Source organism: Pyxicephalus adspersus, chromosome 1, assembly GCF_032062135.1.
Source record: "Pyxicephalus adspersus chromosome 1, UCB_Pads_2.0, whole genome shotgun sequence".
Lineage (NCBI taxonomy): Eukaryota > Metazoa > Chordata > Amphibia > Anura > Pyxicephalidae > Pyxicephalus > Pyxicephalus adspersus.
In genome coordinates this window covers 107,941,306-107,955,123 of record NC_092858.1, presented here as the reverse complement: position 1 = coordinate 107,955,123, position 13,818 = coordinate 107,941,306, and the positions used below count along the sequence as shown (strand labels likewise).

General features: G+C 36.3%; 1 protein-coding gene across 2 annotated transcripts in view; it reads left to right on the top strand.

Annotated features, from left to right (window-relative positions):
* Positions 1-13,818, top strand: part of LOC140338781 (synaptotagmin-2-like) — a 63,911-nt gene that overhangs the window by 11,939 nt on the left and 38,154 nt on the right. For both annotated transcript variants that reach the window (XM_072423090.1, XM_072423092.1), the window contains exons 2-3: positions 6,186-6,374; positions 8,747-8,919. In XM_072423090.1, the coding sequence (XP_072279191.1) occupies positions 6,191-6,374; positions 8,747-8,919 (357 nt within the window). In that variant the 5' untranslated portion in view covers positions 6,186-6,190. The remainder of the gene's footprint in view (positions 1-6,185; positions 6,375-8,746; positions 8,920-13,818) is intronic.

Sequence of the window (13,818 nt, the reverse complement as noted above, 5' to 3'; positions counted from 1 at the left end):
CTGCTTCCAACAGGGCCTGGATAGTCTCTGTAATTTTCTTAAGTACCCCGATATTGCTTCAAATAAACTGGGTGCTTCAGGGGTAGAATGTACACTGATGTCCATTTAGCATGATCCCTCTCAATGGGTTTGACTACAAACACAGAGAAGCAACAGACTGAAGTGCCAAACACATACATCCCTGTCATTGTATGGATAGTCTGGCCCTGTAAGATATCCATTTCTGTTATGTTGTTTGGCAATTCAGATGTAAATATGTTGGCATTAAAGAGGGGCCATTCTGGGTCTGGGTGGCTGTAACTTCCCTCTATCCTTCAGTTGTTTCAGCGCTTGAACAGATCAGTAGTAGGGATCCCATCAATGTCTGCTTTGGGAACACCACTGTTACAATCACAACATCACAAAAAAAAAAACGGTTTTCTGTTCATTTTAAACCTCCATATGAAATCTCCCTTATCTGTCCTTTTTATTGGTCTTTGCTTATGTCCTGGTCCTTTTTCAATCTCCTCTAAATGACCCATTAATGCTGCTGCTTTTTTGCACATTCCACCGCCTCCCATCCAAAGCACTTAATACTGTAAATAGTGCAGGGCGTAAATGTTGTGGCGCTGTTCTAAGAATTTTCTGTCTCATTAAAGGAGTAAATCAGGACATGTCTGGCCCCACTCAGGTGGTAGATACCCCTTAACATCCATCTAAAGGAAGGGGATCCCTAACCAATCCTGTAATACACCCAGCCTCTCGTACTCTCTGAATTCCCCCACTTCTTCCCATTTTCCTCTTGAAATCAATGCTCTAACATGAAACTTAGCCCCCTCTCTTGTAAGAGGCTGTTTTCTCTTCACAGCATTAACTACATACTTTGAAAACTGTGAAACAACTTCTTCTTTTGGCGTATCAGTATCACGCAAACACATTCTCATTAGAGATGATTGCTCTGTAACAACCTGCCAATATCTCTCTTTTCTCTGTCTTAGCTTGGAGCGCCTGAAAACTGCCATCCTACCTGCGCAGCGGCCTTCTGCTCCTTTTTGTCATACTGAGACATCTAATTCCCTCACCGACTGGCAGGGATCTGCCAATCAGATTGGTGCAACATATTTTTTACACTCGCGAGCAATTGGGTTCCACTGTCCAGATGTGGACACCCAACTTGGTAGTGGACTCGCACTCTGATCATCTTGCAACTTTCTTTTATCCCAGCTAAACAACTTCTGCATTTTATTCTGATTGCACTATGACTTACAATACAAAAACCAAAATAATAAATTAAATTTGAAGTGTACAAAGAGAGATAACACAGAGATTTGCAAGTACAATGTAAAGATTATACTATTTAATAATAAAGACAGATAGATAAAACAATGCAGCAACATAGATTTAGATCTAACAAAAATACTTAGCTGCGGAAGTGAGTTGCATTTATCCAAGGAGTCCCCTAAATTAATGGCTTGGCAGATGATCAATAAACATGTTACATACAGTTAGTTCTGGTCAAGACTAGTTAATTAGGTTTGGCACTGTGGTTTTTAACTACCCAGGAACTGAAACAATGGCCAGTGTTTGACCAGTACTGACCAATGATCATTCCTTAAACCAGTATTTTAACTTATAAGGATACCAGTTAAAGGATATGCTGCATTCCTTTAGGATGACCTCATATATGGTATACTGTTGTTGGTGAGACATAATTGACATTAAATAAACTTGTGCTAACCCAACACTCTTTTTTAAATTCTCTGGCTTCCATTTCACCTTCAAATCAACGTCAAGCTTTTGTGCTACGCTTTAAAATCCCTCCACAGTTTTTGCCCCACTTACCTTTCTGACCTGCTAGAAAAATTCACCCCTAGCCAATCTCTTCACTTCTCCAATGACCTACTAATGACTTCCTCACTCATAACCTGCTCCCATGCACAGCTCCAAGATTTTTCTAGAGCTGCCCCGACTGTCTGGAATGGTCTTCCAAGTCATATTCGACTTGCTCATTTAATAGAGCACTTAAAACCCATGTTTTCAAACTTGCCTACCCGTCTTCTTCTGTCTCCTAAAACCCTCACTACATACCCACCATTGCATATCCCCCTCCTAGTGTGTGTTGCTTCCCCCCCCCCCTCTTAGATTGTAAGCTTCTGGGCAGGGTCCTCTCCTCCTCCTGTGTAACTGTCATTTACAACCCCCTATTTAATGTACAGCACTGCGTAATATGTTGGTGCTATATAAATACTGTTTATTAATATTATTAATAATAATCTTTTTAGTTGAACAGTTTCTCCTGTACTTGGAACCTGTTTTTTCCAGGATTCCTCTTATCTGTGCTTTAGAGAGGCAATTATCTATTGGTACAAACTATTTAAAGCCTTCTTTTAAATCCCAGTATGTTACTAGGAGAGTTAGAGTAGATCAGTGGACTAAGTTTCAAACAGTGGAGGACTCCAGGTAGGCTGCCATCTAATTTGGAAACCTTTATTAGATTTGCCTTCCTGTTTACATTCCAGTTAGACCTAAACCTGGCCACAGGCATAGGGTCAAAAATGTAAATGGATCAGTAGTATTTTTTTATGTCTGCAACAATACCATGCATTAGCAGCTGACTGTCCTTGGGCTGCGTTCACACCAGAAATCAGTGTGTACCCAAAATGCAACATACTTGCCACAACTGAGCATATTTGCACAAATAATGATATTGTTCTGGATTTACATATGGTAATGTGTCCAATGTAAAAAGATTAATTTAATTATTTTTTTCAGCCAAAGTCAAAGAGATTTTTTTAATATTAGATACTTTGCCATATGCAAATTCAGTTATCTAGTTATAGTGACATTTTTTGCAAATGTGCTTGGTTGTGGCAAGTTTTTAAAACTGTTGCATTTTGGATAAGTGTTGATTACTTGATTTCTGTGTGAACCAGGGCAAAGAACAGCTTCAAATGTCTGATAACCTTGCTGACTTGATCCTAACAGTTATGACCTTATATTTTTGGCCAGGTTTAGGTATATTTATTGCTGCAACTTACTTAGTATAAAGCATACATTTATGGGTAAGGTTCTTGAATTTTAAATAAATTGTAAAACAAGGAATTGGGTAGGGTTGCCTGTGCTGACAGTCTACATCCCCTCCCTCTTCCCATCTTCTTGTTTTCTTGTCCATGTTGTCCATCTGGCTTGTCCATATTCTGGCTTGATAGGATTTCACTCTCAAAAAAACAATTATTATTCACTCATTATAAAAGCAATTCTCTGTTTTATCAAACAGATAGAGGTAAAAGGTTGTGCCTTTTCTAATAATTTTTAACTTATTTTATTGCAGAGGCTAACCATCCTTGTCTTTTTGAATCTCTGAACATTTAGCTTATGATTTTGCATATGTGTCATTGCATTAAACAAGAATAAGTAAATATATTTTATACCTTGATGTCAGCAATGTGTATAGAAATTGTGTGTTTATTAGTACATGATGTTCTATTTGTAAATAATGTCTTTGTAATGCTACTGACCTGATTTTAGAAAACAAAACCTCCTCCTTTTTACCTGATTAGGGAGTGAACAGCACACATAGTTACAAAGATACATAGTAAGCCAGGTTGAAAAAAGACATACCGTATTTTTCGGACCATAAGACGCACTTTTTTTCCCCCTAAAGTGGGGGGAAAATCAGGGTGCGTCTTATGGTCCGAATGCATATTTTTTTACTTTCAGGGGAAATCAAATGAATTTTTTTTTTCTTGTTTTCCCGTGCGGAAAACCTGGTGCGTCTTATAGTCCGGAGCGTCTAATGGTCCGAAAAATACGGTAAGTCCATCAAGTTCAACCACTAGGGACATAAAAATATCCCAGATATAAAACCCTATGGGCATAGTTGGTCCAGAGGAAGGCAAAAAAAACCCTGGTACAATTTTCTTCAACGGGAAAAAAATTCCTTTCTGATTCCATGAGTCAATCGGATGTTCCCTGGATCAACAGTCTCTGTTATCTTTACTTTAAAGCCTTTACCCCCCTAGCGGTATTCCTGAGTGTGACTTAGGGTGGTTCTTACTTGCAAAAAGCGGTAATCCTGAGTCACACTCAGGGTAGGAAAAAAAAATCTACCTGCGCCCCACGATTCAGTGGCTTCCCGAATAACCCCCGGCCGACTTCTGCATCACTTTTTCCGGGTGATGGGTGAATCGCTGGCACGTTTGGGGAGTGTGGCCGGGCGGGAAATTTTGAATACAATACAATTGCTTGAATACTGTGAAATACAATAAATTCTAAATGTACAAGTACATCTTTTAGTGCATAAATCATCATTATCCAGTGCCCTGATTTACATTTTGGACAAATTTCTGTGTCTTTGATTTGATAAAAAATTTTAAATTACATTATTGTTATATTTCATTATTTTTTATAATAATTATTTGTAAATATTTAATATAATTTGTGATGTGTTTCAAAATTTATCATACCCGGGAGGTATTCATAGGAATTTCAGGCCCACAATGAACAACAAATTTCCATGCAAAAAATTGTAACGCTTTTTGCATAGAAATACTGACATAATTAGAATGCTGGGGGGGGTTAATACCCAGTTATATTCTGTGCTTCTAGGAAACCGTCCGGCTTTTTCTTAAAGCAATCTATAGTAGTTGCTGAAACAACTTCCTGAGGGAGCCTCACACAATGCATTTCTGGGAAATAAATGCATTTAATGTTTTCAAGTTGGCAGTTTGAATGATTAGAAGTAATTTTGTTTGTAGCTGCAAGGTATACAGTTTGTGCATTTTCTGCATAGAGCTCAAGTCAGACTGCTACTGATGATTGCACTGGGCCCTCCTGCAGCTTTTGCTTACTGAATAGAAGTATTGGATTTAGGAAGATTGGAAAATCATTACCTTGTCTATTGATTTCTTCCTCCTGCTGTTTCATTCTGATGAGAAGGCTATAGTATAAATCCCAAAGCTTGTGTATGTCAGTATTTACAGGCAGGAAGAAAGTTTGACAACATTTCAACTTCATAATTGGGACTGGGAAGATTCTGTAGTGAAAAACATTAAGAAACCTGAAATATGCATTCATTATTAAGCTTAATATTTAGATTTATAAATATAAAAGATTTTGTTCGTGATCTTGTCGAATTGAAAGTAATGCAAACAAGGGATATTCCTGATAAAAAGTACAATTATGAAATCTAATTATTTTGTAGTCCTATCAGCAGATATTGTTTGAAACATTAGGTCACCTTTGGGCAAATACTCATGTGCCTGCAATGGATTTAGCAATATATTTCTGCCTGGAAATACCAATAAAATGTTCTCTAAAGTTTTTTTCCTGGCCCTACCTTCGATAAGGTGGACCTCTTGACAGTCTGATCCAATAGTTCCCCATAGTATTCATGTTTAGTCACTGCAGGGGAGGGAACTATAGCAGTTATTGAACATGCATATTGTGGTCCGATGAGTTATATTCAAGAAAAGCACAAGTGTAGAAGTCAGTGTCCTTTGATAGAGCCTTTCAGTATACTCTGCAATATTTAACAGATAGCAAATGCTGTACTTTCCAGTGGCACTAAATAGTTGCTTAAAATATAAAGCCATGCTTCACATCGTCAGTTGTGAGCTCATGAAGATCGTAAAGGAAACAGTACTATATGCCATTCTCAGCTGTGGTTTTCAAGTAGCTTTTTTAATTTAGAACAGTCATTATTGCTTATTTTATCCATGTATAATAATGTACATGTCCCTCAGATAGCATCCTTTCAATCACATAGCCTGTTTGCTGTGGTTGAAATGATTCATGTATTATTGACTTAACCAAATATGGTTTTGATGGCATCAACCTTGGATTTTGTTAGTGGGTTAATCTAAAGGCTGAAAACCCTGACTCATAAATGACTACAAATTTATAGAAGCAGCAGGAAATAAGCCTTCTATTTTAGTAGTGGAGCTTGTCAACTGGATATGTGTCACATTCGCCCACAAAGATGCGCTACAATGTACATTGTACTTATGCTGCACCAAAGCATAATTTAACTCAAAATGTTTAACATTCTTGAAGCCTTTGTAAAGATGATAGGCATTTTGGGTAGTTCGCATTCATTTTTGATATTTGAAAGCTGTGTTGAAAATGAAAAAGACTAAGGATTTATGAATCGTATGGTAAGAAAACGTGTTATTATCTAATATTAACTTGCACCTTCTTTCTTGCAGCCACCATGCACTTCAGCCTGTTTAAAAAGAAGATGGAGCCTCCTGAAACTCACACGATGCTTCCTAGCACAGAGCCACCTGTTGTCCCGCAGGAGAACTCAACTGCAGTGGCTGCCTCTGGAGACAAGGGTGCAGACACATTTAGAAAGATCCAACAGGAGCTTATGAACCAGATCAACAAAATTCCATGTGAGTATATACCTTGTAATGTGAGAGAGTAAGCAGTGTTGCCCACAAAAATATCCTGTGTGTGCAACGTGCCATGAAGTGGCTCTTTGGTTTCACAGATTTCATTGAACCCAGAAAGCTAGGGAAAGCTTTGAAACAAATAAAGTTTGCTTGCCTTTACATTTTTTTAATTTGGGTGCCCTGTGGAACATTTTTTTTTTCTTTTTTTTTTTATATATTTTTTTATTTTGCTTAGGATCTTACAACATAAACATTACACAAAACAGAAAAATTGTATTACAGTCCAAATACTGCACAGTCAGGAGATAGGGGTAGATGGGTACCTAGGTGCTCTAGGGCATATCTAGTTATAGATTTCCATAACATGACCGTTCCATAACATATGATACAAATTTGCCTCAGGGGTGTTATATTTCAAGCAAAAGGGTGAAGGACTAGACACAAATCACTGCTAAGTTGTACAAAACAACCAAAAGTCTGTATTTGTTTGTTTTTTACAACTTAGCAGTGATTTATGTCTAGTTTTGACATCCCAACAAGGTTGTAACAAAACCTGAAAAATTGAATGAATTCACATTTTTGTACTTTGAACTATATATTGTGTGATACGATCATTCAATAAAATATAATTCAGTATAAAGAGCCCTAAAAAAACACTCTACTTGCCTGTTTTTGCTATATATCTATTATTTAGGGACCGGTTCAAAACTACATAATATATGACAGAATATAACCACCACCATCCTTCTCTTGATTGTTTAGAATAATACCAAAGCCCAAAATCGAGCCATATATTTCCAGCAGACCCAGAATAAATAGCAAACTTTTCTAGGTTGGGGTAATATGGAGGACTTATTCATCTGCGTAAAAGCACTTACCCTGACCACTTAATGACTTACTTTAATGCCTTCAAATTCAGTAGAGGAGGGGATCAAGTGCCAGGTTAAATATTATAATATTGGTGATGGTGGACATCCCTGTCCGATACCTCTGATCATATGGATTGGATCTGACAAAAGACCATTAATAAAAAGTTTGGTAAAGATTTCCCTATAAATATGTTGGATACAAGATGGGAAGATCGTTTGCACGTTGAGGCAGAATTGCTTTCAGGAGCGGTTATTCTCAAAGTCGGAAGCAATTGTTGGAAGGGTACTTGAATGTTAGAGCTTTATTTCTCCCTGAAATTAAATGTAAAAACCTCTTAAAGCATAAAACTAAATATATCAAAGAGATAGTTTGGTGGGAAGACATTTGGAACAGCACCACATCACTTTTATATACTTTCCAAGTCCATATTCCAAGTTCCAGGTCCAAATTCCTATATATGGTATAAGGATTTTTTAGGTGCTTGCTATAGACAATCAAAAATAAAATTGTAAATAATACAAATTGTGTAATTTATTGTATATCATTTAAAAACATGTCACACAAACTTGCATTGATACCATAATTTCAATTTACAATTCATGTGTAACAATAATGTTGATCAATTTAAGGTCTTAAGTCCTTGACGCTTCACCCATAGGTTTCCTCAGAAGGACACAATGTTACAAACACATCAAATTACGTATATATGTTCTAAAGCAGAAAAGTAAATAAAGTGAAAAAAACACATTTACAATCCTATAATAAAAGTGTTACAAAATAATTTAATTTAAAATAAGACTCAGGAGATAAAAATTGCACCTACTTATTCAAGTTTTTGAATTTCCACATATCGTCCAAGGGAAATTGAATATATCTCTCCCCTTAAAATGTATGTAATAGGTATAAACAAGTATATACAGATCGTTTATTCATGCTGTTGTATGTGCTGTGACCCCTGGGCATCAATTAACACCACCTTTTCATTCTCATCCCAGTGTAAGAATAGCAAAAACGGGGTTTAACCTGTGACTTTTATCTTCTGGGTTCAAACTGATACAATCCAGCAGCACTCACCACCTATAAATAAAATTAATTGCCCAACTGAAATAATAATAGCAATTCTATAGATAAACTCAAATCTATCCACTGCATTTCAAAGATAGTTCCCTTAACTATTACATATCATATTCAATGCCTTATATAGGAATTAAAACTAAATTCAACCTGAATGCAACTTAAAAACTCAGTGTTCTTTAACTCTTACCAGATCTGCAATTATGATAAGCCTAGGATAGGACTGAAAATGTAGACTCCACTGTATGCTCAGTTTAGGGACCCAACATATCTGTTATCCTGTAAAAGGTAGTCATTAATACTTTTTACCAAGGTTTGTTGACCACTGTTCATAATAAATGAAAAAGGTACAATGTGACAAAGTGACCATATAATTCATAAGAATGTTTTGGTATACTTTCTTGTTTTGTATCTCTTCTTACCTGTAGTACCTCCTTGGGCCATCATAGCCATAGCAGTGGTAGCAGGCTTGCTGATCATCACATGCTGTTTCTGTATTTGTAAGAAATGTTGCTGCAAAAAGAAGAAAGGAAAGAAAGAGAAAGGAAAGGGAATGAAAAATGCACTCAACATGAAGGACATGAAAGGATCTGGAGGGCAGGTAAAAACATGATATACAAATGGGATAACAGTGGAAAATATCAAGCTCTCTCTTTACCACACATTATGCACAAACAGATTAGATATCAAAGCTCTTTTCTCAGTATATACTTTCCTGTTGTAAAACCACAGTAAGCATTAGTTGATGTTCCTATTAACATTGTGAAAGGGTGGACTAACCTGCACTGAACTCTTCTTGCAGATTTTGAGGTTTTGAAAACAAAATGTGGATAGCTTTGAAAAGGGTAGGAGACACTGTGTGTCCAACATGACTGCAAAAAAATGGCTGTTCATGTAAGCAGTTGCATCTTTTATAGACAATAAATGACATTGGCTTTCTCAAAGTTTTGAACACTGACTATCCAAGAATCAAACCTAGGATATGCCTTATTAAATGGCTAATACATCTACAAAAGCGTAACCAAACTCAAAGAACACTAATTGCACCTCCTTTTCCTCTCTTTTTCTTGCTTCCCTGTCATTTTCTACTATCCTCAACTGATGTCTATATGTTCTTCTTGCTGCATCTTGATAACTGTCTGTGTTGGTAAGTGCATATGCATGACTGGAGTGTAAAAGGAAAGAGATTTTTTTTTTTGATCACTGAAAACAATGAAAACAATATAGTGGGTGTTTAAGGATGAATAAGGGTACCTTTCTGTGCCCTAAACATCAACACACTGCTAGTGGATGTAATATTCTGAGGCAGGTAAATAGAATTGTCACATTATGTAAATACCTTTTACTACTTATCACGTTTCTTTACACTTGTACAAGCTTTGAAATGACCAATGCTTAATATACTGTTTTCAAGTTGGAAAAACAAAATAGTGCTATGACACTTGTTTAGTCACGGTTGTTAACAGTTCTCAGTTGGCTGTAGCTTACTCTTGACAACAAGGATGTTTACCAGTGAATGCAATGGATATAATAAAACGCTTGTACAAGTAGAAATTGACAGGCCCAGAATCTGTAAAGTTTATTATCTCAGTGCCCGACCTTGCATTTGATGTTTGTGAAGGGAAAATTTCTCTTTTGTAGCATGCCAATTTTACATTTTTTTTTTTCACAGCATTTTTTCATGGCTTACTAACTTAATTTGCTTATATCAGCAGTGAATTAGTACCCTTTATTCAACACAACTATGTATTTTTCTGATAAAAAGTTAATGCATAATCAAAAATATTTATTTTGGCGGCTACTAATATGTGAGTGCACGTGCATGTAATTGTTTAAGGATAAGCAAACTGGTTTAAAAATGACATGAACAAATTTGTGAACTGCAAATGCCTTGTTCCTCCATATTATAAAGATTCCTTCACAATATGGTTCCTTCATTTAAGGCCTGGAACTAGGATCTGTCATTGTGGGGATTAGAAATGTGAGAAGTTATATTTTTACCATTTGTCCATCTGAGAAAAATAAATCTGTTTTATGACATGCACAGACATGTTGCTGAGAACAAAAGTTGTAAAAGTTCCAGAGACTGGAATATGGACTGTCTGGTGCTTTATCTGCAAAATATTTTTGGATTTTTCCTGGATCCACAGTATAATTTTAGACCAGTTTAAAAAAATTATTTCAGTACAATTGCAAACAGTCTCTATCTGTTGAAAGCCAACACTTCTACAGGTGCCTTACTCTAAGTTTCCACAAGATGGTGTCCTAAGAGAGAGATAAATAAATGCTCACATATAAACAAGACTATAGGGATAGGTACCTATTGATAAAAAACCATGGAAAATAAATCACTGGAAATGGATGACAATGGCAGAATAACATTTTAGAATCTCCCTAATACACCATTTTGGCAGATCTCAGGGGGATAGTTTCGTGATGGAAACATTTTTTTCCACAATTTTCAGTATTTCTTATGTTTCTTGGGGCACTGAATTTGAAAATGACACCCATTTTTAACTTTTGTTATAATGTTTATTTATATTCCCTGTCTGTTCATATTGTACTCACACAGAGTATTGAAAACTTTTCCAATGAAAATGACTGAATATTTTCTCTTACGTACAGGAGGAGTCATGAGGGAGCAATAAATAAGACAGAGGAGAAATAATACATTTCTCTCCTCCAGATTTAATCAGTATCGCCCTTGTCTGATGCTGAGTATAACATTACATTTATTACCTAATTCTCCCATCTGCTATGCTTATGGTCCTGATATTCCTTTGCCAATCCCACTATGTTCTTTGGAGGATATTTTTCATCCCTGATAACACTGATCGTGAAGACGGCAATTCTGGTGAAGAGTTCAATGGGGATACCAATAAGTCTCAACTGTTTAAAACCATTCAAAATATCCTTCTCACAGGATCATTATGAATTTTTACAACGGACACAAACATAGGTCAAAAATTGACCTATGCAATTTTTTTTACAAACATTAAAAACATGACAAAATTATATCATAAACATACATAATACAATATAACACATGTATGTAACATATCAACTGCTTCCTTAGGATGTGGGTAATCAATAAGTATTAAGTCCTTGTTAACACCAATTGTATCCTTCCAATTGTAATTAAATCGCCATAGGAAGATCCCCCAAGTGCCAACAACAACTTTTGCCTAACAAAGCGGGTACAGGAAACTTCAATTTAATTACAACATTATGATGCCTGTATATTGTTATTGGCACAATATATAAAAAGTTTTATTTAAATGGGCACATTCACCCAGCGGACCAAGATGGCGGCATGTTGATCCGGTCCCCCAAGGAATGTCATCATTAAATTTCATCATTATCGCACTAAAGAAATGATTTTACTAGTGTCCAGAGTTAAAGATTCCCTCACTTACCAGGATTTCTCCTATCAAGTCTCTGTGGACTTATCACCATTGACTATTCAGAAGTGAAAAGCCTTAAAAACCCTATCTTCGGGTACTACGAGATAATCATGTGGTAAGCGCGGCTGACCTGTGGAAGTGTCTTATAGACCGATCCATATATCCTATGGATAATTCACCTCAATCTCCATGTTCATCTCAAGTGATGTCAACCTCTTCCCAGATCAAGATCCGTCAAAGAAGCATTTGTCTCAGGATTCCGCCCATTCCAAGGCTTTGTGATGTCTTCAATCCCAATCTTTTCGTAAAGTATCTGATAGTTGAATCCTGATCTTTTACTTTTTTGGGGTTCTTTAATGATTTGTTCGTTGTCTTCACATTTAACTACTCTATAAATTTTTTAAATCTTCTGGATCTCCTAGTCCTGCTATGTTGCAAGCACAAGTGGGTATGAATCCTAAACCAGACAAGGACCCTCTCAGTTGGGCTAATTATAAACCCATTTCGCTGCTCAATGTAGATCCTAAAATCTTAACAAAAGTAGTGCACAACAGACTAAATAGGTTTCTGCCTACTTTAATCGATAAGGATCAAGTTGGCTTTATCCCTGGATGTCAAGCTACAGATAGTATCCGTCGTACATTATTACTTAATTATCTAGCCAGAAAAAAACAACCAAAAGCTTATGCTTCTTTCTCTAGATATGAATAAAGCTTTGACTTGATATCTTGGCAATATGTAAAATTTGCATTGCATAAATGGAGTTTGGGCAAAAAAATCATTTCTTGGATAGATGCCATTTATCACTGTCTGACTGCAACAGTCAAAGATTTACATCCAAACCATTTACTATCGCTCGGGGAATCCGGCAGGGGTGCCCTTTATCCCTGTTGCTTTTCGTTCTAGCATTGGAACCCCTTGCAGCATATATTAGGCAAAGCAAAGATATTCCAGGGTTTCAAACTTCACAGTGTATTCATAATATTTTGTTATTTGCGGGTCACATTTTGTTATATTTCTTCTCCTCATGTCTCGTTGCTTTCGATATAAACAATTTTTTTCTAATTTTGAAACTATTTTTGGGCTCAGAATTAACCCTACGAAATCATTAGCTCTAAATATGTCCCTTTTGATTTAGTTAATCTTCAAGCTAATTACCCATATAATTGGGTCATATTATTTGCCCTATTTTGGTAACCAAGTATTTGCAGATCATATGGCACTATATAAGGCTTATTAGGTACCTCTTATTAGATCTCATTGTTCTCTTTTACAATCGTGGAATTTGCCTCATATTTCTTGGTTCTGACGCATAGATGCCATTAAAATGACCTTTTTGCCCAAACTTCTTTATCCAATTTGAGTTCTCCCAATATACTTTCCGTATAATATTTGTCAATCCTTGCAAAATAAAGTTTTACGTTTTGGGGGATCTGGTATTTAATGAATCAAAAGAAATATACTACAGGTAGTCCCCGAGTTAAGGATATCTGACATACAGATGACACCAGGATACAAACAGGGCTTCCCTGCTCATTCATGTGCAGAACAGAGGCTTGATGAGTGTGGAGGGGGCAGTTCGCATGACTTGCAGAAGAAGTCTTTTGCTGTTCTGCAACCTCTTGTAACTCTTTAATGACCAAGACAAACTCTTCAGTTGTTTTTTTTTTTGCATATCCAAGCACAGTTTGCTCAAGAAGTTATTGTCTAGGCTCCATAAAGTGTTTTTTTTTTTTTTTTTTTTGTGATTAACTCACAGTGAGGATTTTATACAGTAACTGACACCACGGTGCCTAATAATATGTTGAGACAAACATCTGTCCTAATTGCATTTATTAAAATAGGTGTACCTGTTCCGACTTACATACAAATTCAACTTAAGAACAAAACCACAGTCCCTATCTCGTATGTAACCTTATCAGGAAATTATCAGGAGGTCTTGGGAGTACTCCATTTGTTTTTTTATTTTAAAGCATCCCAAAGAACACCTCTCTATTCACAATAGAGGTTGTCCTTTATGGGCACTTACAGAAGCATCTTATAGTCACTTGATATCTTTACCTAATTTGATTTGGGGCCCCCCATCCCCTAGATCT